This window comes from Silurus meridionalis, chromosome 13 (genome assembly GCF_014805685.1).
Source record: "Silurus meridionalis isolate SWU-2019-XX chromosome 13, ASM1480568v1, whole genome shotgun sequence".
NCBI lineage: Eukaryota > Metazoa > Chordata > Actinopteri > Siluriformes > Siluridae > Silurus > Silurus meridionalis.
Genome location: NC_060896.1, coordinates 22,438,247 through 22,463,457, shown reverse-complemented (window position 1 = coordinate 22,463,457; position 25,211 = coordinate 22,438,247). Strand labels below are relative to the sequence as shown.

At 38.1% G+C, this 25,211-nt stretch overlaps 1 protein-coding gene across 5 annotated transcripts in view; it reads left to right on the top strand.

The window, feature by feature from the left end:
- Nucleotides 1-1,697: 1,697 nt before the first annotated feature.
- Nucleotides 1,698-25,211, top strand: part of kifc3 (kinesin family member C3) — a 44,441-nt gene continuing 20,927 nt past the window's right edge. The window contains exons 1-2 of one of the 5 annotated variants that reach the window (XM_046864404.1): nt 1,698-1,874; nt 23,038-23,146. In XM_046864404.1, coding sequence (XP_046720360.1) covers nt 23,065-23,146 — 82 coding nt within the window. In that variant the 5' untranslated portion in view covers nt 1,698-1,874; nt 23,038-23,064. Of the gene's footprint in view, nt 1,875-12,368; nt 13,010-17,731; nt 17,866-21,450; nt 21,675-23,037; nt 23,147-25,211 lie in introns of those variants that run through there. The other 4 variants (XM_046864401.1, XM_046864402.1, XM_046864405.1 and 1 more) reach the window with 4 other exon arrangements.

Here is a 25,211-nt window from a genome sequence, read left to right as displayed (position 1 = left end):
ACCAGTGGGCTACAGCATACAAGTTGCTCATTATGTAAGGGATATAAAGATGTTTTTTGTTCTAATTCATTTGTGTACACCAGAGAACATTAAGATACAGTAAATCCATTTTACACTACAGCACTGGTGAATTCTCAAATGCTATTGGTGAAAAGGGAATTCATTTGTTAACTGATTCCAATAAGTTATTGCTTCTGTAGTAAAACGGGATCTGTCAGTGTATCTGAAGGATCTAGAGAGTGTCACAATAATCTAAAAATAATAACAGATTTCGGAAAAATCGACCACAGTGGTTTTTTTACCACAGGAAAGTCTTTAAAATAGATTACTGTGTGTGTTTTCTTTTCTTATTATTGAACAACTACAGCTTATGTGATTACAGTTGCTATGGCTCACAGATATTCCACAACATAAATTGTGACTTCATCATTCATTTCCAGACATGATGAGATAAAAAAAAATATGTATAATGATCATAATTAAAAGCCCCCATTACAACATATCCAGAAAACTTAAATGTTTAGTTGCAAGCAAGCCAAGTTAAGTTTTTTGGCTACACTATCAACTAAATCTGATTTAGTCAGTATCATATTATATACCATTGACATGGTTTACTAAATGTGTAGCTAGCTTATGCCACTAAGGACTTTCTAGGTACTTGCTAGATAAATAAATAAATTATTACAATTAAATGATTGAGACCCTACAAAGATAGGGGGCACTAAGAGAGGGGATAAAGCCTATAGGATACTTTCTATACTGATGTTATTTAAGGAAAATCAATCCTACATCCAATTACAAAAACATTGAGTATATGTATAACAAAGCATCACAAGTCAAGGTTTGAAACTGTTTTGGCTTTGTCTTTCCTCACAATGTCCAGCTTTTCTTGAAAAGTCCATCTTGTAAATGTCCGTGTAAGTATATCTGCAACCAAATCAATTTCTTCTCCTTTGTCATCTATTGTGGGATGGAAAAAAAATAACAGCAGTTAAATCTACAAAAATATATATTTGAGCTTGTGTTTTGAGTTTGCTACAGATGCAGTTTTGCGAGCTCTGATTAGTACGATCTTTGACCGTCCTATCAAAGGGTGTGAAAATGTCAACGTTATTGTATGCCTGCTAGCTGGCCCTGCAAATCCAAATTTGACTGGTTAAAGTAACAGCCTTCAAGCAACATGGTTTTAATGCTAGAGGTTGCTCACAGTGATCATTATGAAGGGCTTACGGCAGATACCTTTGACCAATACATGATGTGATCGTTGAAAGGATAAGAACTGTAATATAAGCATACACTACTTGAAGCAGAACAACCAAGTAAAAAGCTACAGTACGAATCGAAAAGAATAGACAAATGGGAATAATTAAATACATATTTTTGGGAAAAATATAGTGATTCTGATGCCAGCTGGGAAGGCCTTGCTGGCTCTGATGGGCACCACTGCTTTACAGTACCCATTACCTCATATTACCAAATAGTGCATACTTTTTGTGAAAATATTTACTTAAAGAAGTTTTTGTAAAATTAGAGCATAAATGTGTGCTTCAGTGCAGTATTGTGAGCAGACAGTTGTGCATACTTCAGAACTATCTAGAACAGTGTGTAAGTAGGAAAGAACGCAGCTACGTCAATGCACGGCAGCGCGCGCGGTCAGCTGTGCGCGCCCTCGCTGTCTTTTTTTTTTTTTCCGCGTGTCAGGACTGCGCGTTCCCGCGCCTCACCGCTGCTCCATTAGTCGCCGCTTGTCTTTTCGGCTCGGTGGAGCCGCTTTCTCATTCATATCTCACGGCAAAAAACGACGTCGGCTGCAGGACAAAGCTCAAATTCTTTCGAAATACATGAGAGGAAAAGGTTGATTTTGGCGTCACGCAGTAAGTATGACTCCTTTCCATACTTGGGCTTTTTCAGTTGGGAAAAATGTATATAATTGTAGGAAATGTTTCAGTTCAGAGTGTGTGTGTATCGTGTAAGGGCTTGTGTCCAGACTCGAAAGTCCTGAAAACGGTTACTATAAGTGTGTAAAAGTTTTTCTTTTTAGGAATAAAGTTTGGCTGGTCAGCAGGGAAAAGTCGCGTTGACGTTGAGACCAGTTTATTTTAATGCGGCTGTGTCCTAAATCGGTGGACTGGTGCACTCGGTAGGGCGCAGAAGTCTCTTTTTGCTACAGTTTTACGTAACTGTACTTCATGCCTGGGATTACACTTAATGAAGTTTTGAAGTGGTCCAGTGTGTTTTAATAATTATTCAGATAAACAAATTCTTAATTAATTAGGGGAGAAAAAAAGAAAAAGCTGATTTGGAGCAGGACCCAACTACTACCCCAATAGTACTACTAATTAGACTATTATTATTAATCGTAATATGACTAATAATATGCCGTGATGGGACTTGAGTAGTTTTTTTTGTCCTTAAGCAGCTTTACTTGTACTTTTCGGCAACTTTTACTTAATTTATATATATATATTTTAAATAATATTTTACTTGTATAACATTTCAGGGGGAAAAAATTGCGTTAATTGAGAACCTGTCGCGAGATCACAGTTTCTCGCGAGAGTTTGTGAGTCGTAGGGGTCCTGTAACAGACAAATGTATGATGTGTAGAAATGTGAAATATTAAATAGCCTAAATGGTTAAAATTAGGGCTGCATCTATCGATTATTTTAGTAACTGAGTATTCTATCGATTAGTCCCTCGAATAATCGGATAAGTACTACTTTTTCTTTATTAAAGAGCAATAAAAAAACTAAACCAATTTAGTGCATGTAAATGCCATATTATATCAGAATGCAAATACATCTATAAATAAAAAAATATATAAAAAATATCAATTTAAAAATACTTCAAAAACACTAAACGCACTGTATGGTGTTTTCTTTTGTTTTAGTTTGAAATGATCCCAAACTTTGGAAACTTTGTGTTCTTTGGCTTGAATCATCTCCAAACCTCTTCGCTGTTTTCTCTCCTTTTCTTCGTTTTTCTTTCTGCAGCGTCTTCTGTGTTTACCTGTCCAGGGGTCTACTTTATCACTTTCCATGCAAAGGTTGTGATTTATAAAAAGCAAACTTGACGGGAGAAAATGCACGCCTTTTAAATTCTGTAAAGCTGCTTTGACACAATGTCTGTTGTGAAAAGGCGCTATAGAAATAAAATTGACTTGACTTCTAGGTAAACTCTGAGCCCCGCGTATGTACAAGGTGGAAACACGGATTGCACGCACAATCTTTGCGTGGTACGTGGCGAACGCACGATTTTAGCCACGATTTGTGCGTTCACCAAATTTATAAATGAGCCCCCTGAGCGCTCCAAAGTTTGGCGGATGGTGCGTCAGTAATAATGGTCGGTGGGGAAACACAGTGCTTCGTGTGTCGATTAATGGGCTGAACGAATCATCTGGGCAAATTATGTGCTTTGATGCTTTTTTGTATTCGAATTATTTGAGGAATCGTTTTAGACCTAATTAATCAGCTTCTTTTGTCCCTTTAGTCATGTAAAAAATGAAGATGGAGTACTTTTGCTAAAGTAATATTTAAGCATAGTATTTGTAAATGCTTGAAGGTTGTAATGATGATTATTACTACAATTAATTTTATAGCCCATTTCGAAAACTTCAGCTCATTGTAAACACACCCAAAACCTGCTTGCTCAGCTGCTGAGTAATCCTTCTAATTCTTTAAGTATCATGTTGGTGTGAAATCAGTGTCTGAAATGATGCATTTCCGTGCCCTGTACACACCTGAAATCAGGTAATGTGTAGGCATGATAGGTATTCTCCCAGCAGTGATTCAGACTGATGGCATTCATAGTCTCCAGCATGTTCCAGTGAACCTGCATTTAGAGTGTATTTGATCAAACCTTCTATGTACTGAATGAGGGTGTAAAATGCTGTAAATGTATGTACAAGGTGTTTTCTAGCACACCTGGGTGTAAAGTTTGTCTCTTGCATGTAAATAGTCTGCCACTATTTAATAATTGATCTACAAACAATTCCAAGCAATGAAAGTTTCATGTATGATGACGGGACCTGAATATGGCACTCATATTTGACATAATTGCAGGTTTTGCCACTAGGTAATATACTGTATACTTGCTGTCTGTCTTTCACACGCATCATACCTGTGTGTGGAATTTTTTTTTTCCTCCTTAAGAGCAAAGAATTGGCATAAAATGTCATTTGTTGTTCAGTAAATCTGCTTCCAAAGTAGAGACTGGTTCAAGTGAAATGTTTCCCTTTAGCACAATTTGTAAAAGTAGAATTTCCAGAAAGCTGAAAGGTTGAATACCTTTTATTTTTGGACCTCCTGTTGTATGCACAGGTTTGTGCACCCCTGGCCAAATTCCAAGTAAACACAACCTCTGCATCTTTTTTAAAAGTGACTTTGAAAGTGTTCTTATTTTATATATATACTTTTATAACGTACACGAATGGTAATCATGCAATGTGCGAAAGTTTACGCACTTCTCCAGTGCATAGTTTTAGAACTTATGACTTATTCTGAGCTGACTGTGGATGCCTACTGTATAACACAGCATTTTGAACCAATAAATTGAATTGTAAACCAAAGTGATTCCAGTTCACTATTTCCACTCTCCAGAATTGTCCTTAAAAAGTGGATGCTACTCAGAACTGTGGAAGTCAAGACACATCCCCAAATAAATTAGAACGCAAGTTGGTTAGGGGTGCCTAAACTTTAGAATAAGACTGTAGGGGGGGGCTCTAGTGACTATTAGGTCTAGTACTAAAGTAAAGGACCAAATGCCAGCAATGTCTTCGAAGTTTGGCTGCATCGCATAGTGAAAACTGTTTAAACTGTTCTATTAGGAGCCTTTTTATTCTCATTACTGGTAAAATTCTTAAATTTGTTGGTCATATGTTCTTGTTTAACAATGAATACCATGTACAGTAGGTGTTCTTTAGTGAATCCTTCTGTAAGGAAATGCAAAACATTTTGAAAGATGAATTCCGTATGTCTCCTCTTTTTTCTTAGTATTAACTCAAAAGACCTTTGCAGTCGTGACTGTCTACATCCACAGCATTAGTGATTACAGGAACTTGCTTGCTTCGCAGGCATTCCACAGGGTAAGACCTGATAACAGCACAACATGTTCTTTTGTTTAAAAATATTGTAAACATTACCAAATTCCTGTAGCCTAAGAAGAGTTAAATAGATAAGAACAGTGTGAACAGTGGAAATGCTTTGCATTAGGCCATAACACTACAACCTGGAGTTTTATAATCTGGACAGGTTTAATATGAAGCTGACTGCACTAGATTGGATATACAGCATTGAAAGTACAGTGAATCGTGTGTTGGAGGTTTTAAAAACAAGCTCAAGCCGTTAGAAATGCAAGAGGAACGTGGTGTTGCCTTCCACGTCTGTCTTTTCCCTTTTAGGCTATTTATTACTGCCTCAAAGTCTTTTCACTTGAGCAAGTTATGCATTTTTGTATTTATTTCTACTCCTGCAGTTTTTCCTTCTTTAATGCTCCTTTCAGGAGTCGTACTGGGTGTGTTCGAGAAGGAAATTAAATAACGCAGGGATTAAGAGGGCACGATCTGTACCATTTACAAATCCGTTGCTCGAGTCATTCCAGAGGGTGAGTCTGAGCCGAAATTGAAGTGTGTTTGTTCTCAGAAGGATTACTGTGAGAAATAAACAGTGTGGTTGCTGCTGTTTGGGTGGCGGTTCATCCTGCTATTCTGGTCTTCACTGAAAGACAAGTGAAGTTGCAGGAACTAGTTTCGGGACTAGTAACGGTTGAATAACCGCATAAACAATGTTTTTACACAGCACAAACAAAAAATATAAATGTTAATACGTTTTAAGATGGCAAATAAACTATTTGATTTGTTTATGATGAAATCAAATCAGTTTCCATTGTCTTGCTGTTTACTGAATGCCTAATTTTTTAAGTTAAAATGTATTGATTCTGAAGCAAAATTTTCTTAATGAATAAACACCTAACATGAACACAATTCAACTTATAATAATAAATTCAGTTTATCACAGTATGTGAACTAAAGCATGTAAAACTGCAAAAAAAATGTACATTATTTATTTAACTGAGATCATCAAGCCAAATATTCTGCAGGAGTCTGCACGGTTTGTGAGTTACAGTGTTGTGTTTTTAAGCAAGTCAACCAAACTTTTTTTTAAGGCCTACAGCAAATACAAATTGCTTGACATTGGAGATTTACATTGTAGGTGGTGTTTGTGTGCTGGTTTTTCACAATACACACTTATTAGAGCCTGTGCAGCGATGTTGTCTCCGGATTGTTTCTGAACATCATAATTTATTTTTGCTGAGTCTTCTATAAACACACACACTTGTCTGTAAGTGCTCACTGTAAGAGCATGTTTTCACAAGTGGTGAAAGTGCTCAATAGAAACCAGATAGTAGAAGTGTATGCTGTTGGCTGCACCATACCAGCAGGTGGCACTGTGCTTGTCTCTCCTCTTCCTTTCATGCAATCTTACTACTGTCTGCTGGTGGCTCTCCCCATTCCAGCTTTAGCAGTGTGTTGCAGACAAGAACAACACAAGTCTCATCACATCATCATTATAGTTAATATATTGGGCAATTTTGTTTTGTTGTGTTTTTTTTTTTTTTTTTTTTACTATTATTGTAGTCTGACTTTCTGCCATCAGTTTTTCACTGCTTCATTTAATATATAACTTAATATGTATATTTATTTATATTTTGCTTTTTTTTAAATCTTTTGCTGTGTGCACCTGCAACCAAACAATTTGGGATCAATAAAGTATTCTGAATTTGATCTGGGGAATCTAGGAAATATTCCAAGTTTGATACTTCCCAGGAATGTATGGAAATTGATTAGAAATGTGGGGAGATTTATATAAACTCTATCATATAGAAACATAAGTATAAACAGATTTCAAAAAAATGTAATTTCTTTTTAAACATTGATTTAATTGTTAGAATATGTATGTTAGTATGTAAGTTTTAGACATAAATGTAAGTAATGTTTATGTAATTTATGTAAATACTCATCAAGATGGACATTTTTCCGATTTTATTTTGTGTGCAGGATTCAAGAAATTTTGTTGTGTTCTGGAGAAATGCACAGTACATGTAGAGGGTGTGGCTTCAGTAACCCTGCAGTAAGTGTGATTAACGAATGTGCAGGGTAGAAATTCAATTAAAATTGCATTCAATCTGGTTGTTTCCACAAAGATTATTCTGCAAGATTGATTAATTCCAGCTATATAATTCACCTTAAACAATTTTTTAATTCCCAGTTTATTCCCATTAATTCCCCTGGAAAGTTTCCAGTCATGAACATTTCTGGAATTTTGCAACCCTAATAATCGTACAACTCAAATAAAAAACCGGGCAGAAAAGTACAGAACATTGGTGGTCAGTGGTCTGTAGACGGTAATGATGTGTGTTAGCTAACACATAATATATCATTCGTTTTCTGTAGTCAAACTTTCTTTCGGCTTCTCCCATTAGGGGTCGCCACAGCGGATCATCCGTATTCATGATAGGCACGTTCGATTTGGCACGTTTTTATGCTGGATGCCCTTCCTAATGCAACCATCCCCATTTATCCGGGCTTGGGACTAGCACTAAGAGTGGCTGGGGTTGGTTCCCTGACCGGGGATCGAACCCGTAAATCATTTAAATGTCCTCATGGAAGACAGGATTCAGTGACTCAGACTGGGTCAAATATATTAACCATTGAGACTTTCTGATTGCAATAGTCCTGTGTTTCTTTACAGAAGTAAAATGAGTAGAGATGTTTGCTGGTGCATGTTTAAACACCCTGTGTTTAGAATTTTCTTTTTTTGTTTATTTTTTAAGTTGCATTCAGTTTTGGGTGGGTAGGGCAGAGGCAAAGTTTCTATTTAAAAAAAGCAGCTGTGGGAAATATGAAAAGCAGATGTGGAGCTGCAACACAGCATGACTGCTTCTGTTCTAGTGTGTGCCCATGCCTGGACATTTTGCTGGAGACTCTGAGTCACACTGGATGTGACGGTGTTCGTTCAGAATGCTCTGCGCTAGGAACCATCTTATACACACACACGCCCCAGTTACGATGAGCCCTATGATTATGGTGCTTCCCACCCATATTACTGGGTGTATAATTAGAGCCTGAAATACACACACACGTGTGCGCACACCCCGGGCATGTAAGGACAGTCATGCCACTTGATTTGTCCATGTCTGTCTTTGTCTGTTTGCTGTCCTTTTTTTTTTTTTTTTTTTTTATTTTTAAACTTATGTCTCATTGCCTTTGTATATATCAGTCCCTTGTATTCCTGTCTGTCTTTCTGCCTTTATTTCCCTCCTTCTTTCTCATCTTCCAAGTGTTTCTGTCTCACTGTGTCTGTTTCTGAATTTCGCTCTTCCTGTTTCTTCCTTCATCTGACCATCTGTCTGGTTTTCTGGCCTCTTCCCTTACTCCCACATTTTAATGAGAAATTTGTGTCTCTTTCCATGTGTGTTTCTGTCATGCTCAAAATAATTTTCCTAACTCGCTACACCACCTTTTTCCACCCATTCAGAGTTCCTTGATTGTGTCCTCTCTGATGTAAAGTTTGGAAGTCAGATTTGGCCTGAAGTCTTTAAATGAAGACTGTGTGGTTTCGGTTGCTCAGGTTCACTAGTGTGTGTGTGTGTGTGTGTGTGTGTGTGTGTGTGTGTGTGTGTGTGTGTGTGTGTGTGTGTGTGTGTGTGTGTGTGTGTGTGTAAAAGCTGGTAGCTGCTTGTGAACTTTATATGCAGGAGGCATATTTGTTAATAAGTAGACATACACCTGGATAGTAATCATATTTATTGCTTGTGGGTTAGGTCGATGATTTCCATCAGCAGTGAAATTACAATCCTAGAAAGGAATGAGGCAGAAGTTTGCCTTCCCACAAGAAAACCATTCTCTAGTGGTTCAATTGGTTCTCGCGCCAATAATAAAAATCTATATCGGGACCTAATCGTTGCTATTCATTAGCAGTGTCTGCTAAATTTGCTAGAACTTGAACAATTTAGTCAAGTACAATGGGCCTTAACTAGGGTCGCAACATTCCAGGGATCACATGCACACAGCACACTTACTGCAGGGCTACTTAGGCCACACCCCCTACATGTACTGTGCATTCCTCCATAGATCATTTCCTGAATCCTGCTCACAAAATAATGTCAAATGTCCATCTTCAAAAATTGTATTTTTAAGATCAAAAATGAATTTCAGCCGATGACCAAATAGAATGTTTATATTTGTTTGTATACAAGTTTACATACTTTTTCTAATTTCTCTTATTAATTGCCTCAAATTACAGTAAATTCCCATAAAATCCTGGTAAGTTTCCAACTCGTCATATTTCCAAAATTCCCCAGATTAAGTTCCCATGGAAAGTTTCTTGAAATTTACTGTAAATTTACCACCCCTTTACAACCCTAGCCCCAACATCAGGATCCAGATGTGCACAAGGTGATCGACATATCCTAGGAAACCTTCAGCTGTAATTATTGACCTTGTGTAACAAATGTTTATTTTTCTTGTTAAGTAATTGTTTGTCACAGGATTCAGGACATGTTGTGTAAATCGAAATAACGCTCATTTAAATTCCAAATGGTAACTTTACAAAAGTATTTGCACCCCTCACTCATAACAGTTTTATGCAACACTTGATTAGAATGTTGTTTTGTACTTCCATTGTACATACAAGTACTAAATAGTCAGCTGGACTTTTAACTTCAGTGACAGGTGGATGTAATAAGATAAGAAGGGAGTAGGCTGAAAGAGTCTAAGGGCATTAGAGAGAACAGTTAAATGGTGCTGAGGCTCGGAGTATCAGGGTTATTACTTATTACTGAGATTTGTTTTAGTTTTTATACAAAAGAAAACATTTGCTTTAACTTCAATGTCACATGTATGGCATCTGTAAATGAGTGACAGCTGGGTTTACACATGATTACAGCTCTGTATCTTTTTTTTTTTGCAGAGAAAAGCTTCTTCTAAAGTTCTTTATTAGGGGTGTGTCTGTATGTATCCAGGTGAAAGAACCATGACCTGCTCCAGAGCTGAAGACAATAACAAGCAGCATGTGCACCAAGTCTGAGACAGTCCAGGATTGTGCAAAATCCTAGAAGTGCAGATGCTCACATTAAAAATAGTCCGACCTCCCTTTGAAAATCACATTATGATTTAAAATATGGTGAAACATGATCGTGTGTAAGCCTTCAGGCAGGAAAACAAATCTCCACAATTTATGATTTATAAAGTTGGGAAGTTGTATATCAGTGATTAAGGGATTCGACCCTGGATTGGAAAGTCACAAGTTCAATTCCCAGCACCACAAACCTGCCATTGCTGGGCCCTTGAGCAAGGCCCTTAACCCTCAACTGCTCTGGATAGGGGCATCAGCCAAATACTGTAAATGTAGAGTGTGGGAGAAAGTATGCTATCTGTAATAATAATAATAATATAAGCTAGGTCATGGATTTCTTTCAGTGAAAATGGTTGACAGGTCTGGTAAAATATCATCATACAGTGTAATGTGTGAGACTTAATGTAATATATATTGCTTGTGTGTTTTTGAGCTTTAACTCATTAATTTTAACAGCACTTAAAATCATTTTTAATCACTAAGCTTTTTTTTTTTTTTTTTTTTTTTTTAACTGAAGTGTCTAAAGCGCTAAAAGTCCGCCATGATGTACACATGCAGCAATTAAAATCATCCATGTGGAAACATGGCAAAAGTTCATTTTGGTGTATTTCGTCAATTTACAAGAATTTTTTGTCCTCATGCTCTGTTGAATTTGGTTTCGCTAATAAAAAACCATACATTTGCACCCATACTTGTTCATGCCCATGTTGATTAGAGTATCATAAACTTGAAACGTTTAAGTTCAATTTACATTTAGAGCAGATAAAAAGTTGCGATTAAATTGTGAAATAAAATAAAATGTTATATATATTATATAAAACTTAAATTTGCTTGTCATGTTCTCCTCCTAATACTGTTTTTTTTTTTTTTTTTTATTATCATTAATATTGTGATCAACATTTGAATATTTCACATTTTTAAAAGTTTTTAAAAAATGCCTGCTTGGTTAAATTATATATGAAATCATAATAATTTCCTAAAGATATGATCTACTTAACAGTTCTACTTCATCTATTTCATCATTCTTTAATGAATGTCTTCATTCCTTTCATCCTTCATTCATTCATTTACTCCTTCAATATGTGAATTTGTCTGGATTTTCTCCTTTCAGTAGATTTTTTAAGCTGGACATAAAACCCTAGCACTATGGATTCAAGAATCAAAAAAAATTTTTTTTTTTTTTTTCCAGTTTCACTGCAAGTTGCATGCTGCATATAACTACGTTTGTGACACAAAAAAATCTTAAATCTATAGCACTTGCATTTTAATGCATAAGCAAAACACTTTTTATGTCTGGTACAGAGTGAGTAGCCACAGTGACACTGCGTTCTGCAAACTCGAATTTATTTTTATAGCCCTGTTATTGTTGTTTATGTTTTCAAGCAAAGCCGCGACTAAACAAACTTGCAATCTGCCACTTTATATGTTCCTGAGGAAACTCAGATCTTGACTATGTTTCACACGTGTGCACCGAACATAAAGCAGTGGAAATTGAAGATCCAAAGGATCTGTATTTTAAAATGAACACGCCTAGCATTGCTGTATGTCCCACAAATGTCCAGTTTAATCGACCGTTCAAGATTAGCACCATATTACACACGTTACATGGAACAGTACCATCCCCATCACTGTTGCTCCATTTCCAAACAAATTAAACACGTGACAATCATGCCACCAGAAATATCCTGCTTTAATCGAGACTGTCAAGTCCCATCAGGTGGCATTGCAGTAATTGTCACAGCAGTGATAATATGGGTCATGCTATATTTAGACCCTCACTCTGAGAATGCTTAGCTTATACAATGCCTCGTGTATGTGGCGCTATCACCATTCCACCTATTGGAGGCTGTATAAAAAGCTTTCTTAAAATGTGAGACTGGAGAAGGGTGAAGAATTTAGTTTGTGGTAACCCAATACTTTGACAACACCTGAAGCATTGTGATGTTATTTCTTGATAAGGGGATTAGTAGGAACTTTGTTCTTTGTTTAATACAAAGATTTATTCGTTCCAACACAGTAGAGATTAACTTATCTACGTGACCTAGCAGGGTTTTGTAAAGGAGTGTTAGGATTCAGAGTGGAGGACTTTAGACTCGATCTTTATCATTTTTTTCCATAGAAGAGTTTCTAGTTTTATCAGGGGTGTGTCTGGGTGTATCCAGGTGAGTGGGGCATGATCAGCTTCAGCTATGAAATCGGTAGCAAGCTATAAAAGCAGCGCATGCACCCAGCCTGTGAGAACATTGGATTATCCGGAATCTAAACGAGCATTAGGAGCAGCTTTTTTCTGATGTCATACCCCACGGTCATTGAGAGCTTACGGGCTATGTGGTTGTTAAAACCTGGAGAGTGGCTATATAGCAGGAGACAGGGACCAAATAAATATATTGCAGAATTAACTTTGCCTTCGGATTGAAATTTGGAGAAGAACCTCAATAGACATTGATCTCTGCGGATGTAAGGTGTTGCTTATGTTTCAATATAGGCTATCTGACTGAACACCAAGGTCGCCAACGCAGCAGCTGATATCAGACAGCTGTAACTCGCACCAGAAGATAGCATTACACTCAGGTTGAATGTCCCCCGGAGGACTTGATGTGCAATTGGGTGTTACCTGAAAGTGTTTTGTGTTGGTCGCTGAGATCATGTACGTGCTGTGTACACTGCTGCTGCTGTCCATCCAGAGCCTACTGAAACGACAGAAGGCTGTCAAGCCTAATGAAGCCGAGGCAGCAGAGTACGTCAAAAAACCGAGGCAAAAATCACCCTATATACAGCACAAGAAAGTGGAAAATCCTGTCGGGGGTGGAACCCAGGACAGACGCAGATCATGCACCAAAACCCAGCTGAAGGTCCTTGAAAAGAGAGCAGAAGCCCAGGTGAGAGAGTTAAGAATGTGTGCACACACAGGAATAGTGTTGATGAAGATAAACAAATGAGCAGCTTTACTATAATTGTCAAATAGTAATTGTTTGGTTCTCCATGATGCTGATATGGCATACATTTATTAAAGATATGAGGTGAAAAAAGATTATGTAGTGTTGGTGTGATTAAGTAATAGCATTTCAGTATGTGTTTAATGAGCCTGGTTATGGGTAGAATTCAAATTTCAGTCTATTACAGTGTAAATATATTTAGTTTGAAACAGTTAAGGCTTTGGAAAGTCGAAGTTTTCAGTCCCAGTGAAGAAAGCATGGTTGCTATGCTGTCCCAATAGAGTCATAGTTTCTACACTATATGGATATAAGTATTGACATTCTTGTCTCTAACCCTAACCCATATGTGGTTCTTTCCTAAACTGTTATTGCAAAGCTGAAGGCCCACACAAAATATTTCCTTTACTTGAACTATGAGATCCAAACCTGTTCCAGCATGACAATGACCCTGTGCTCAAAGCAAAACTCCATGAAGATATACTTTGCATTGGTTGGAGTGGAAGATCTTGTTTAGAGCTCTGGCCTCAAACCTTTTGAAAACCTTTGGGATGAATTGGTGTGCTGACTGCACCCCATTCCTCCTCACCTACATCACTACCTGACTTTACCAACACCCTTGTGTCTGAATGAGCACAAATCTAAACAAGCACACTCCAAAATCTAGTGAAACCTTTTCTAAAGGAGTGAATAGGATTAAAGGAGCTAATTAGGACTACATGTGGAATGCGATGCTCAAAAAGCACTTTTCATATTTATGACCAGTAGTTTACAAATGTATGGCAAAATTGTGTATGTCAGTACATGTGTAGGGAACTTCTGTACCTGTCAATCCCAATACAAGTGGTATGGCATTTGCATCTTTCTGTTCCAGTTAAGGAGGTGTGGCCTGTGTATCTGTAAGTCCCAATCATGTAGGTGTGGCCTGTGTATTTGTAAGACTCACTGAAGGAGGGGTGGCCTGTGTATCTGTAAGACTCCCTGATGGAGGGGTGGCCTGTGTATCTGTAAGTCTTACTGATGGAGGGGTGGCCTGTGTATATGTAAGACTCACTGATAGAGGGGTGGCCTGTGTATCTGTAAGACTCACTGATGGAGGGGTGGCCTGTGTATCTGTAAGTCTTACTGATGGAGGGGTGGCCTGTGTATCTGTAAGACTCCCTGAAGGAGGGGTGGCCTGTGTATCTGTAAGTCTTACTGATGGATGGGGTGGCCTGTGTATCTGTAAGACTCACTGAAGGAGGGGTGGCCTGTGTATCTGTAAGACTCCCTGAAGGAGGGGTGGCCTGTGTATCTGTAAGACTCCCTGAAGGAGGGGTGGCCTGTGTATCTGTAAGACTCCCTGAAGGAGGGGTGGCCTGTGTATCTGTAAATCCCAGGGGAAAGGGGGAAATTGAACATGGAGCTATTTAAGCCATGATGCCCACATTTACTGTAAAAGAAAAAAGCTTTAAACATCACAGAGGGTAAAAATAAATGTCTTTCTGTGGAATGTTGTGTATAATGGCTTTATGTATTGAATGACTTATATTAGTGATATGGGTGAGATGTGGTAAGAAGCTTGTGATCTGTGTTTGAGGAAAGTTAAAGGTGAAAGGGATAAAGTTACAGAAACATTCAGAACTCTGTTCTGTGGAATTGTTCTTCTTTGGCCCTGGTGTTCTGTGTTAAGCTTAGGTAGTTCAATTCTCTGGAGTGTGTGAAATATCCAGAGAGAGAAAGAGAGAGAGAGACGGACGTTGAGTGCTATAACAAGCACTGACAGGTTAATCTGATTTCTTCAGGTAAAGCACTCTTCATCTCTATCCAAATCTCCCCCTCACACATGCCACTGAACTTTTTTAGGTTTCCATTTGCATCAAGATTCGACTGTAACCCTGTTTTCTAGTCAGTTTTTGCATTTTTGGTTTTTGCTATCCATATTGCAACAGGACAACAAACATGTTTGTTTCAGGAATATGCTGTGTGTGTGTGTGTATGTACTGTATATTTGTATACAAACACAAGAATTAGACAAAAAGGAATGGGTATATTGACAGTAGTCCAGATTTAATGTGTCCCAGTGTGAGGGTCACTAAAGTGTTCATGTGCTGATATTAAAGTGACACTAAGATGTGCCAGTCCAGTTTTTAAAAGATAAAGTTGTACTAGGATATGCTATGGATTTACAATTTTATGCTGCATGTATGGGGTGAAGCTGAACTGCATCATGATTACAAGCTGTAAAATACAGTAAATCATCAGCTACATCGGTGACCTGTAGCATAGAGTTCAGTCAAGTGGCAGTTGTAGGGAAAGAGCTGGCACTGAACCTGCTGATCCTAGTGTGCCTGTGATGAATCAACGAGGAGGAATGAGAGGAGGTTGAACGGTTTTCATTTTTCCCCAGTTTATGCACGGTTTTCATTTCATACACCATGAAGCTGCCAAACTACACTGTGATAGAGTTGGTGATTTCTGTATGTTTTACAATTCCATGTCAAATATACGGTAGAATTGTTTATCTCCACTTGTTTGCATAATTTGTTTTAATGGTAATGTACATAACACAGTCTCCTGAATGAGCATGTCAGAAGTGAACAAATCACTAGCATAGACAAAGCACATGGTAATTCTCCTCTGATTTCCAACTTCAGCAACAAACTTGAAGGTATGAAAGTGTCCACAAGAGGCAGCTTTCTGAACTCAATGAATAGCATGGCTTTGCACATTACTTTTTTGTTTTGTTTTTTTAAAACACCTGAATCTCTCATAGGGAAAATTCTCCAGCTAAGCTCGGATTTCTCTTTAATGGTGTTTGTGTTTGTAACCCAGTTACTGAGCAGTGGGAGGCATGTGGGAAAGTGTTTCTCTCTCTCTCTCTCTCTCTCTCTCTCTCTCTCTCTCTCTGTAAGTGTGCGCGAGAGCGAGCGTTCCATCTCTGGAGAGCTGCGTTTCTGAAGTAAATGAGGTCAGTGTATTGGTGCTGTATGTGAGTGAATGAATAGGCTCTTAATACACAACCAGAATGTGTGAACTAACTTCATTTAGCAAGGGAAGATTTCTCTCGTTTGTGTTGTTTGACTGTATGAAATTAGAGCTAGCATATGTTCAGGGGACGAGGGGGAAGATATGGTGAAGATAATGTATTGTATACTGTACACAATAACGTGATCAATTCTCTAAGTTCTTTCTGAAGAAGTACTATGATTAATAGACTAAAGCAATGCCTTTATATGTATTTATATCTATATAGTTCGTGCTCAAAATATGAATTTTTTTTTATTTATATTTAAACTTAAAGTGTCTGTGATTTAGGTTGAAGGATAAATGTTTTGTTTTTTCATCAAACTTTCTGGCAACACTGGAAAAAAACTCAGGTGTTTATTATATTATAACAACAAAAAGCAAGTTTTTATGAATCAGTATCACCATTTGCAAATCGGAAATATATGCAACTTCTGAACCAGCCGATGACCTGTGGGGCTTTCTATCTAAGTTAAAGACGTTAAAATTAAATCTGTTTCAATTTTACTACTATTCATAGCATGAAATCCTATTGTGATGATTTGTGTAAATCTGTAAAACACAAACTCAATGAATAATTTCAATCAGTTTTCACAAGATTTCTACGGTGACCCCCACAAAACCTGGATTTTGCATTGGCGATTTATTTTTAAATTATTGATAAATTATTGGTAGATTTTTTTTTTTTTTAAGTCAGTTCAATAATCATATATAGCTGACTCAGTACACCGTGAAATAAAACAATGTTCCTTCAGAACCCTGGTGCTACATAGACAACATAAAGCTACATAACAGAAAACACAGAGCTGAGGATTAAAAAGTGTCCTCGCCACATAAAGTGCATCATGTGCAACCTGGTGCAAACAGTGCAAGACAGTAGACAACACAGGACAGTGTAGGACAAATACACAAAACACAAAATAGCACTGCCAGTAAACCTGCTGTATATTACACAGTGCAGTGTGTAAGAGTACTGAGTGCAAGAGTGAACATTGTAATAAAACAATATGTAAACAAAATGGTTTGTGCAAAAAAAGCAATAGAAACAGTCAAAAAGATGTGCAAAATAAGCACGTAAACAGTATTTGTTATTATGTAGATGATCTTTTCAAAACTGCAAGAAATATGCTCAATCAACAAGCGAAGGTTTTGACCGAGCATGATTTTTGTGGCGATTTCAGCCAAACGATACGGTGCACAGACTGTGTTGATTATGGAGCAGCATCTTCGTCAAAAAAACATAGTTTGTACACAATTATGGCAGAAATTCGAGTTAAGCTTTTGTAAGACAGTGTTTAGGTCATCTTCATGGTAGATCGAAAATTGCATGCTTTATCCTGCATGTCTCAAATTGCAGTCCTGCTGCACGAATTCTGTATATTCTCAACCAGATGTTCTGTGCTTCAGTGTTTGAGGACAAAAGTAGGTTGTGACCACAGTGTGCACTTTAATAGCATAGTAGGAGGATCAAAGCATCTTCTGTAGTTAAAATATTTATTTCTAGCTAATCAAGGGGAGAATTGGAGAAGAGGTGGAGAGGAAGGGGTGGCGATGTCCAGTGATGCTGCTTCCATTTCCGTTACTAAGGAACAGTGTGTTAGCAAGAAGGAAAGTGTGTCTGTGTGTGTGTGTGTGTGTGTGTGTGTGTGTGTGTGTAAGAGGGAGGGGAAGAGAGTGAGTAAAAAGAGGAGGAGTGCAGCAGGAAACTGGTGGCAATGTGACCGTGCATGGTGTGTGTACAGTCAAAGTGTGTGTGCTCGTCTCCATGGCGGTGATGGAATGAAGAGAGCCGGGAGGTGAGTACAGCTGGATGGTGATCTACTTTATCGTTTGTTACCTAAAATGCCGCTTGCTATTAATTATATCATCACTGAACCTTTTATTATCAAAAGAATATGTAGTGTGCGATCTGGACTCGCACTCGAGCAGCACGCTGCTTTTTTTTTTCTCATCTCGTGTAAACTTCTCATTGTGTCTGTGTGTGTGCACAACTGAGACAAAGGCTGATGGGTGATAGACTGCAGATGGCAGCAGCCTGCTGGTTCGTTATGGTGCACCATAGTAGGGAGCGGATCGTGTGTGTGTGTGTGTGTGTGTGTGTGTGTGTGTGTGTGTGTGTGTGTGTGTGTGTGTGTGTGTGTGTGTGTGTGTGCACATTGAATAATTGATGGGTATGGCTCGTCTAATGTAATGCTCTTTGTCAGTTGTAGCTCTCCTGTCTCTCGTCACAGCCTCTTAACTGATTATAACATTCCAGTGGAAGTTCTGCTGCCTTTTTCCTAATAACAGAATGACTTGGGCATTATTATTTACTCAGTGCGACAGAACAAACATGTTGCAACGTTGTGATTTTATCGTGTAAGGAGTTGATTGTGTCCTATGACAGAGTATATATATATAGTGAATATATTGAAATATATATGTATATTACACTGATGTAAATGAACCACTGATTTTGTATCATGCATGCAAAAAATTACTGCTTAAATAATACTCTTATTCTGCGGCCTAATGGGAGAAGCCAAAAGAAGATTCATATTAAGAATATTGCAAGAAGCAAAAACCCTTAACAGTGAGATCATTGCTGTGCTGTGGATCAGGCTGCTTCATTCTATTAATTTTTTTGCTGTCCTGGAAATGAGCCCCACAGGTTCTGAGCTATTCATCTTTATCTTATTCGTTTATTATTTCAAAACAGGAGGTAGGGGAGACTTGCAATGTTTGCATTTCAATTCATTTCTAGAGCAGTGTAACTGCAAACTGGTTTTTATGTGAGAGAAGAATAATGTAGAATAGCTCAATAGTATGTGCACACAGGACATTTGCTCAGCAGGTTGAACAACCAGAGGGAAAAGAATTACTGACGTGCAGAATGTGTTTTTTGTTTCAAGGTGATGTTGCAAGGCAGAGAGTCATATAAACTCGTATAACGCACAGCGTCGTCACTTCACACGTCAACCTAGCAAGAGAAAATAAATGCTAGCTAGACTGGAATACCTTTTACTTGCAATTTGTGATAGACTTGTGTTTTATTATATTATGTACTACATTAGAAACATTGTTAAGATTAAGGCTACAAAGACAACCCCTATACAGGAATTACTTTGCTTGTTCTTTTCCCAATATCCAATCAATGCACAGATCTAGTAATTAACTTTTCAAGACTGGATACTGTCCATGGGAATTAATAGGAATAAACTGGGACCTTTGCTTACAACTTCCCTGTGCTGTGTGTAAGCTATTGTGCAATGAAATTATACTTACAAGTAAATCAAACTCAAAAATATGTTAGTCTGCATGCATGTCAACTTATGACAAACTGTTTATGTTCATATGTCATACAGTTTATATAACCTTCCTGAATTTCTATTTAATTTCCATAAATTACTGGTAAGTTTCCCCAGATGAAGTTCCCATGAAAATGTTCTGGAAATTTACCTGAAATCTTCCACTTCTTTGCAACCCTATGCATAATACATCAATACTCTGAGAAAGCTACAACTTTTTAACATAAATACATTTAAATATAGGTTTTTTTTCTGAAGCCGCTAGAAACATCTAAATAGATTCATCTTCATATTTATATGTACTTGTCAATTTGCACACTTGCTACTATTTGCACTTCTGGTAGATGCTAAACTGCATTTTGTTGCTGTGTACCTGTACTATGCACTGACAAAGATCTGTCTGTCTCTAACTGTCTGTCATGAACACGCGTATGAATTACTGCAGGTTTTTGGTCAATATTGTTCTTGACTAGATGTTACAAATGCTATTTCAGTCCAGTGAAAATACTGAATATTTGTTTCACTGTATGTTGTATTGATCAGTGCCTCAGTTTTGTAGTTGTCTCAGACACAATCCTTAAAAAAAGACAGGTTTTGTAGCAATACTTATGTTGACTTCATAAGGAGCTTATGTTTGTGCAGGCATTCGTGCTATTATGTTGCAATAGTATTTTTAATGCTAGGTTAACTGAGGTAAAGACTGTGTACCTTCTGATCGCTGGAGTGGCACAGTTGCATAAATTATTAGAATTATTTCTTTAAGGCATAAATTGTCTTTCAGGAAGTGGAAATGTATGGAAAGTTCTGCCCGATGTGCTTTTTTTTAGTATCGAGGTGCCGTCTCTGCGGTCTGGGAAGCTGCAAGCTTTTTCTGTGCTGAAACTCAGTCACGTTCTCATTCTCCTGAGAGTAACCTGACTCTACACTTACAGACAAGAGAACAGAGGTGCTGATCCAGGAGAGAGTGTGTGCTGAATGCATTTAGGTCATCGAATGATAAACAGCTCCATAACATTAACCTCGTTACATCCAGGTGAACTCTCAGGAATGTTGCAGCCCTCTAATGGTCAGCAGTGAAAAATCACACAACGCTTTGAGCTGTAAGGCTCACCATGCCGGTGATATTTTATTGTTTAACCTTAACATTCTAATCAACTGTTTAATGCCTTTCAATCAGCAGGCTAAAATCTTCACAGATTCAGCTCAAATATGGTAGCGGTTTTGTTTTTTGTTTTTTTGTTTGTGAGAGAGTTTAAGAAAAACAATACACACAGCCAAATATAATTTTCTATTTTCTAATTACTACTACTATATAACTCTTCTGATATCATTTGCCCTAAACTTAATTACTAATAAATAAATAAAATTATTATTATTAAATTTTTATTTAAAAAAAATTTAAGAATGTTTCCTATTGCTGGATTTACATCCTATTACTTATATTTAAATGAAAAAAAAAACTCAGAAATGAAAGAATTTTCATATCGCATTGGAAATGTTTGCCTAGGCATAGTGAAAAATCATTTAGTCCCAAATTTGCTCTTATAATACCCTCCACTCTTCAAGGAAGATGTTTCACTAGATTTTAACGGGTTCTTGTGCAGATTTGTGTTCATCAGATACAAGGGTGTTAGTAAAGTCAGGTACTGATGATGAGGCCTGGGGTTCATTCAGTGTTCCAATTCATCCCAATGGTGTTAATATAGCAGGAAAGCCAGGTGTCCCAATACTTTTGTCCATATAGTGTATATGCGAATAACCAAATGTGGTTCGAGATGAATATATGAGAATTTTGAACCATGATCAACTTCAAGCTTCAGGGTTTTTGTAATTGTTCAGCAAATTTTGTTGTTCAAAATATATATATTTTTGATGGGTCCTTAGCGAATGATTCTTTACCCCATCCACTCGGCAAAGACCTTACAGATAGCAGGAGCTGTTGACTGCTTTTAGTGCTTTTTTGGAACAGGTGCTACCTCTGATCTGGATCTGGCCCAGGTTGTCTGGTCTGAGTCGCCCTTGACCACAGTATGAGGTGGAGGGAGAGTGGAGGCCATCTGGTGATAGGTTTAAAGGATTATGGGTAATCAGGAGTGCGAACATGGAGCAATTGCGTCTCATCAGACGATTTTCCATTTATTTATTTTTGTTTATCAAACTGCTCTTTTTTCCCACTGCTTCTTTTACTGTAATGGAGTAGAAGCCAGGTTGCTGTTTCAGTAGGAAAGATGTTTGGTTGGGTTGGATCACTTTTTCACAAAGGCTGGAGGGAGAAACATTGCGATGTCCATACCGCAAATTACCGAAAAACAGGAAAGGTGTGTGTGTGTGTGTGTGTGTTTGTGGAGAAAGAGAGACTTGTGACTTCTCATACCTTAACGTAATCGGATAGCAGGTGTATTATGTTTTTTTTTATTTTTTATTATTATTCTTTTTTTTTATTATTGAATATCAAGTCTCTTGTAATATGAAGTTATGAAATCAACCAATTAGTATGTTTTAGTCATCATGCACTTACTGTATGAGTAGAATATATAATGTTGTTCTCTCTCATCGCCAAAGTGATTCAAGCTGAGCGCTTGTGTAGCTCTCAGGCATGTTATGCTCAACTCTGCAGGAGCCAGCATAAAGCATTTTCCTGCTTTTGTTCCGACTGCTCTGTTCGGCTTCTTGTTATTCAAGCGGATCTTAGTATTGCAAGTGAAACTCATCATTTTGTTTGTTTTATTTTTTAATTCTTAAACATGCCACAAAGGGGTTTTTGCACACATTATGTGGTGCAGTATTATTTCCAATGCTGCTGCCCCCAGTGGATTTATTATGGTATTACATGGGATTAAGAGCTAATGCAGTTTTTCATTTCCTACATAATGAAGTATTTATACTACTCCTCGCACTACCAGTGTTACGTGTGTTTAGTTACAGATCATGGAAGCCTGTTTGTGTTTTTCGAATGTGCAGTGGGATACTGCAGTAGGTAAATACACTAGAGCAGAGGTCTTCAGTCTCCTCGACAAAGGGCTACTGTAACTGCAGCTTTGCATTCCTGACATTCCACACCTGTTTCCAACAATTTACGGTGCTAATTTTGGTCTTCTGTTAAATATTAGGTGCTTCAGATCTTTGATTGGAAATAAAACTGGCATCTTAGTGCATAGGACCAATAGGAGATGCCCTGGTTTAGGCTAGGAGTGATCATCATGTCACAGCATGGCTTCCACAATATCGTAACGATCCTGGAAAATCTGTCCTGCCAGTTGGATTGAAAGCAACAGCACCTCAGGCTTTTCCTGTTTGTGGTCTAAACTTGCAAATGAGCCATGTTGTCATGTGTGTGAGTGTGTGATTTGTATCTCTCCCTATGCTTGCATGTCCCTGTGTGTCCATGCCTGAAAGGCTGGTTCTACACAATCTGTTTTTTTTTTTTTTTTTTTTCCCTACATCTTTCCGTGTGTGTGTGTGTGTGTGTGTGTGTGTGTGTGTGTGTAAAAAATCTGTGATCGGAATTCTGATTAATCAGAACCGTATTGCTCTGGAATCTAAGAAATTCCTTGTAGCAAGGAATCATGGGAAACATTGCCACCTGCAGAAAAGGTTCCATGCTCTGTTGCATATAAAGGTTGAACCGGGCACGCGAAGTCATTGTTTCTCTTGCTCTCTCTCTTTTTCTCTTTCTGTTAGCGGTACACTCTGCTTGGCCCGGCGGTCATGTTTAGCACAAGGAAGACGTGGGACCTCGGCCACACCCCCTGCCTGCAGGAGCTCTGGAACACAGACCTCTCATTGGATGGTGAGTGAGCTCACGTGCTTTCGCTCAAACCAGTGTGTCGACATTTTTTTGATGACAAGCGTGTGTGAATGAAAGCGAGAGGAGGGTAGGTGTGTGCGGTTGTCTAGCTCAGTCAGAGAGGAGAGGAGAGGAGAGGATAGGAGAGGAGGACAAGAATGCGACAGAAGGAAAGGATATCATGCTGAATATGGGAAAAAGCATTTACACGTATTCCAGGTAAAGCTCTTGCTCGATTGAGAATGAAGGAGTTTGTTAAAATGCTGAATGAATGTCGATTCATTTTTGTCATTTTAAAGCTGCTGATGTTAACGGTAGTGTCTGTGACATGACACACTAAAATATTTGGCTCATAGTGTTATTCGTCATGGTTTGTTCAGAGCTGTCATTTCCCTGTTTTTAAATCGAAAAGCGGGTTTCTTGGATAACGTTCTTGACCGGTTATCTGCTGAAGGACATGCAGTTCCTCTTCGATCATTGGCTCGGGGGTTACCAAAATTGAATCGCATAGATGTCGCATTATATGTCGCATGTAAGGACCTCGGAGGAGTCGGTCCATCTAGACTAGTGTTCTGAGAAATGGCATTGCAGCTGCAAAAACATTTCCCACTGGCATGATGACTTTGAGAGCATGACGACCTGCTGCATTCATGAGTCGCGTTTCCTGCATTTGCAAAAAAGATAAAGATAACAAAATATAAACAGTTCTGTATAAACAGGCAAATATTAACATCAACAAGAATGATCTGAGTGCCATCATGTCTTTACACTGTATGTACACTAGCGGTGAAAAGGTACACAATCGTACTGAAATCCCTCGTACTTTGTCACCGTTTTGTTTTGGTTTTTGTTTTTTTTAATCATCAAATTTGTAAACATACGCAACAATGCCAGGGCTGTGAAAAAGAAACTCGAGTTAGCGCAGTGTCACTGTGGCTACTCAATCTGTGCGGGAAACACGGTTTGTAGTGCATTGTAAAATTTTAGTTTTGCACATGCGTGAAATCGCCACCACTTCCATTTTTACGTCTCGCGATATGGATTCTTTTGCACTTCATGTCCAGCTTCAAGAATTCCTCTTAAAAGGAGAAAATTCTGCATATCAAGGGAGCAAATGAATGAAGGATAAAAGGAATGAAGACATTTGTTAGTATGCTGAAATGCGCACACACACTGTATTATACACATCTGTATTACCCAAATGGGGTCTTACAAATGTAAAGTTTTTAATACAATTTTTCCATTTATTAGAATTTTATTGAACTAATTTAATCAATTACTCAATTTAATTAATATAACCAAATCGTACCGTGCTGTGAATTTCGTGTACGTTACACTTCTAATGTACACCTAGAATATAATATTATAGCGGCCTTTTGTGACGATTACTTGACTTATTGTACAAGACAATCAAATATTGTACGATTTCTATAACAGAATGTGTGATGTATGCGAATGTTCAGCATGTCGGATTAAATAACATTCCTCTATAGATAAACGTGTTGATAAAAGTCTTAGAGAAATCAGGATTTTATAAACGTTATTCAAAGTGAGCTGAAATATCTTTCTGGTCTCTGAGCACCACCATATTTGTAGCTGTCCCATGAGTTTTGCACAATCTCCGTATCACAGCAGCTGTCAACACACTGACATTTCAATCACACGTCTCCGACACTGCCGGAGCGTTGTCTTACGCGACGCATGCAGCGTAAACCCGGCTTTAGATTGCCGTGCTCTACGTGCATGCTTCCCAGTCGCTTAGCAACACTGCGATCACTACCTTAACCACTTGAATGGCAAGCATACCCCTCCCATGCCGAAAGCACGAAGCCACCGGTTCTCTTTTTGACGTCATTAATCGGCTGCCTTATTGAATTTTACAAGCCTTGCAGCTTCTGAAGGTTTGCTGTATGCGCTTCCTCCCGTATTGTCTCAGTAGCCTTTTAAGAGATTACAGAAAGTTTCAGGTGAAACCAAAATCCATCAGAATCGCTACCTTGTTTTTTTTTTTGTGTCACCAGGGTTTGTTGGAGCACAGAGTCCTGATTGTTTTCCCATGATAAGACTC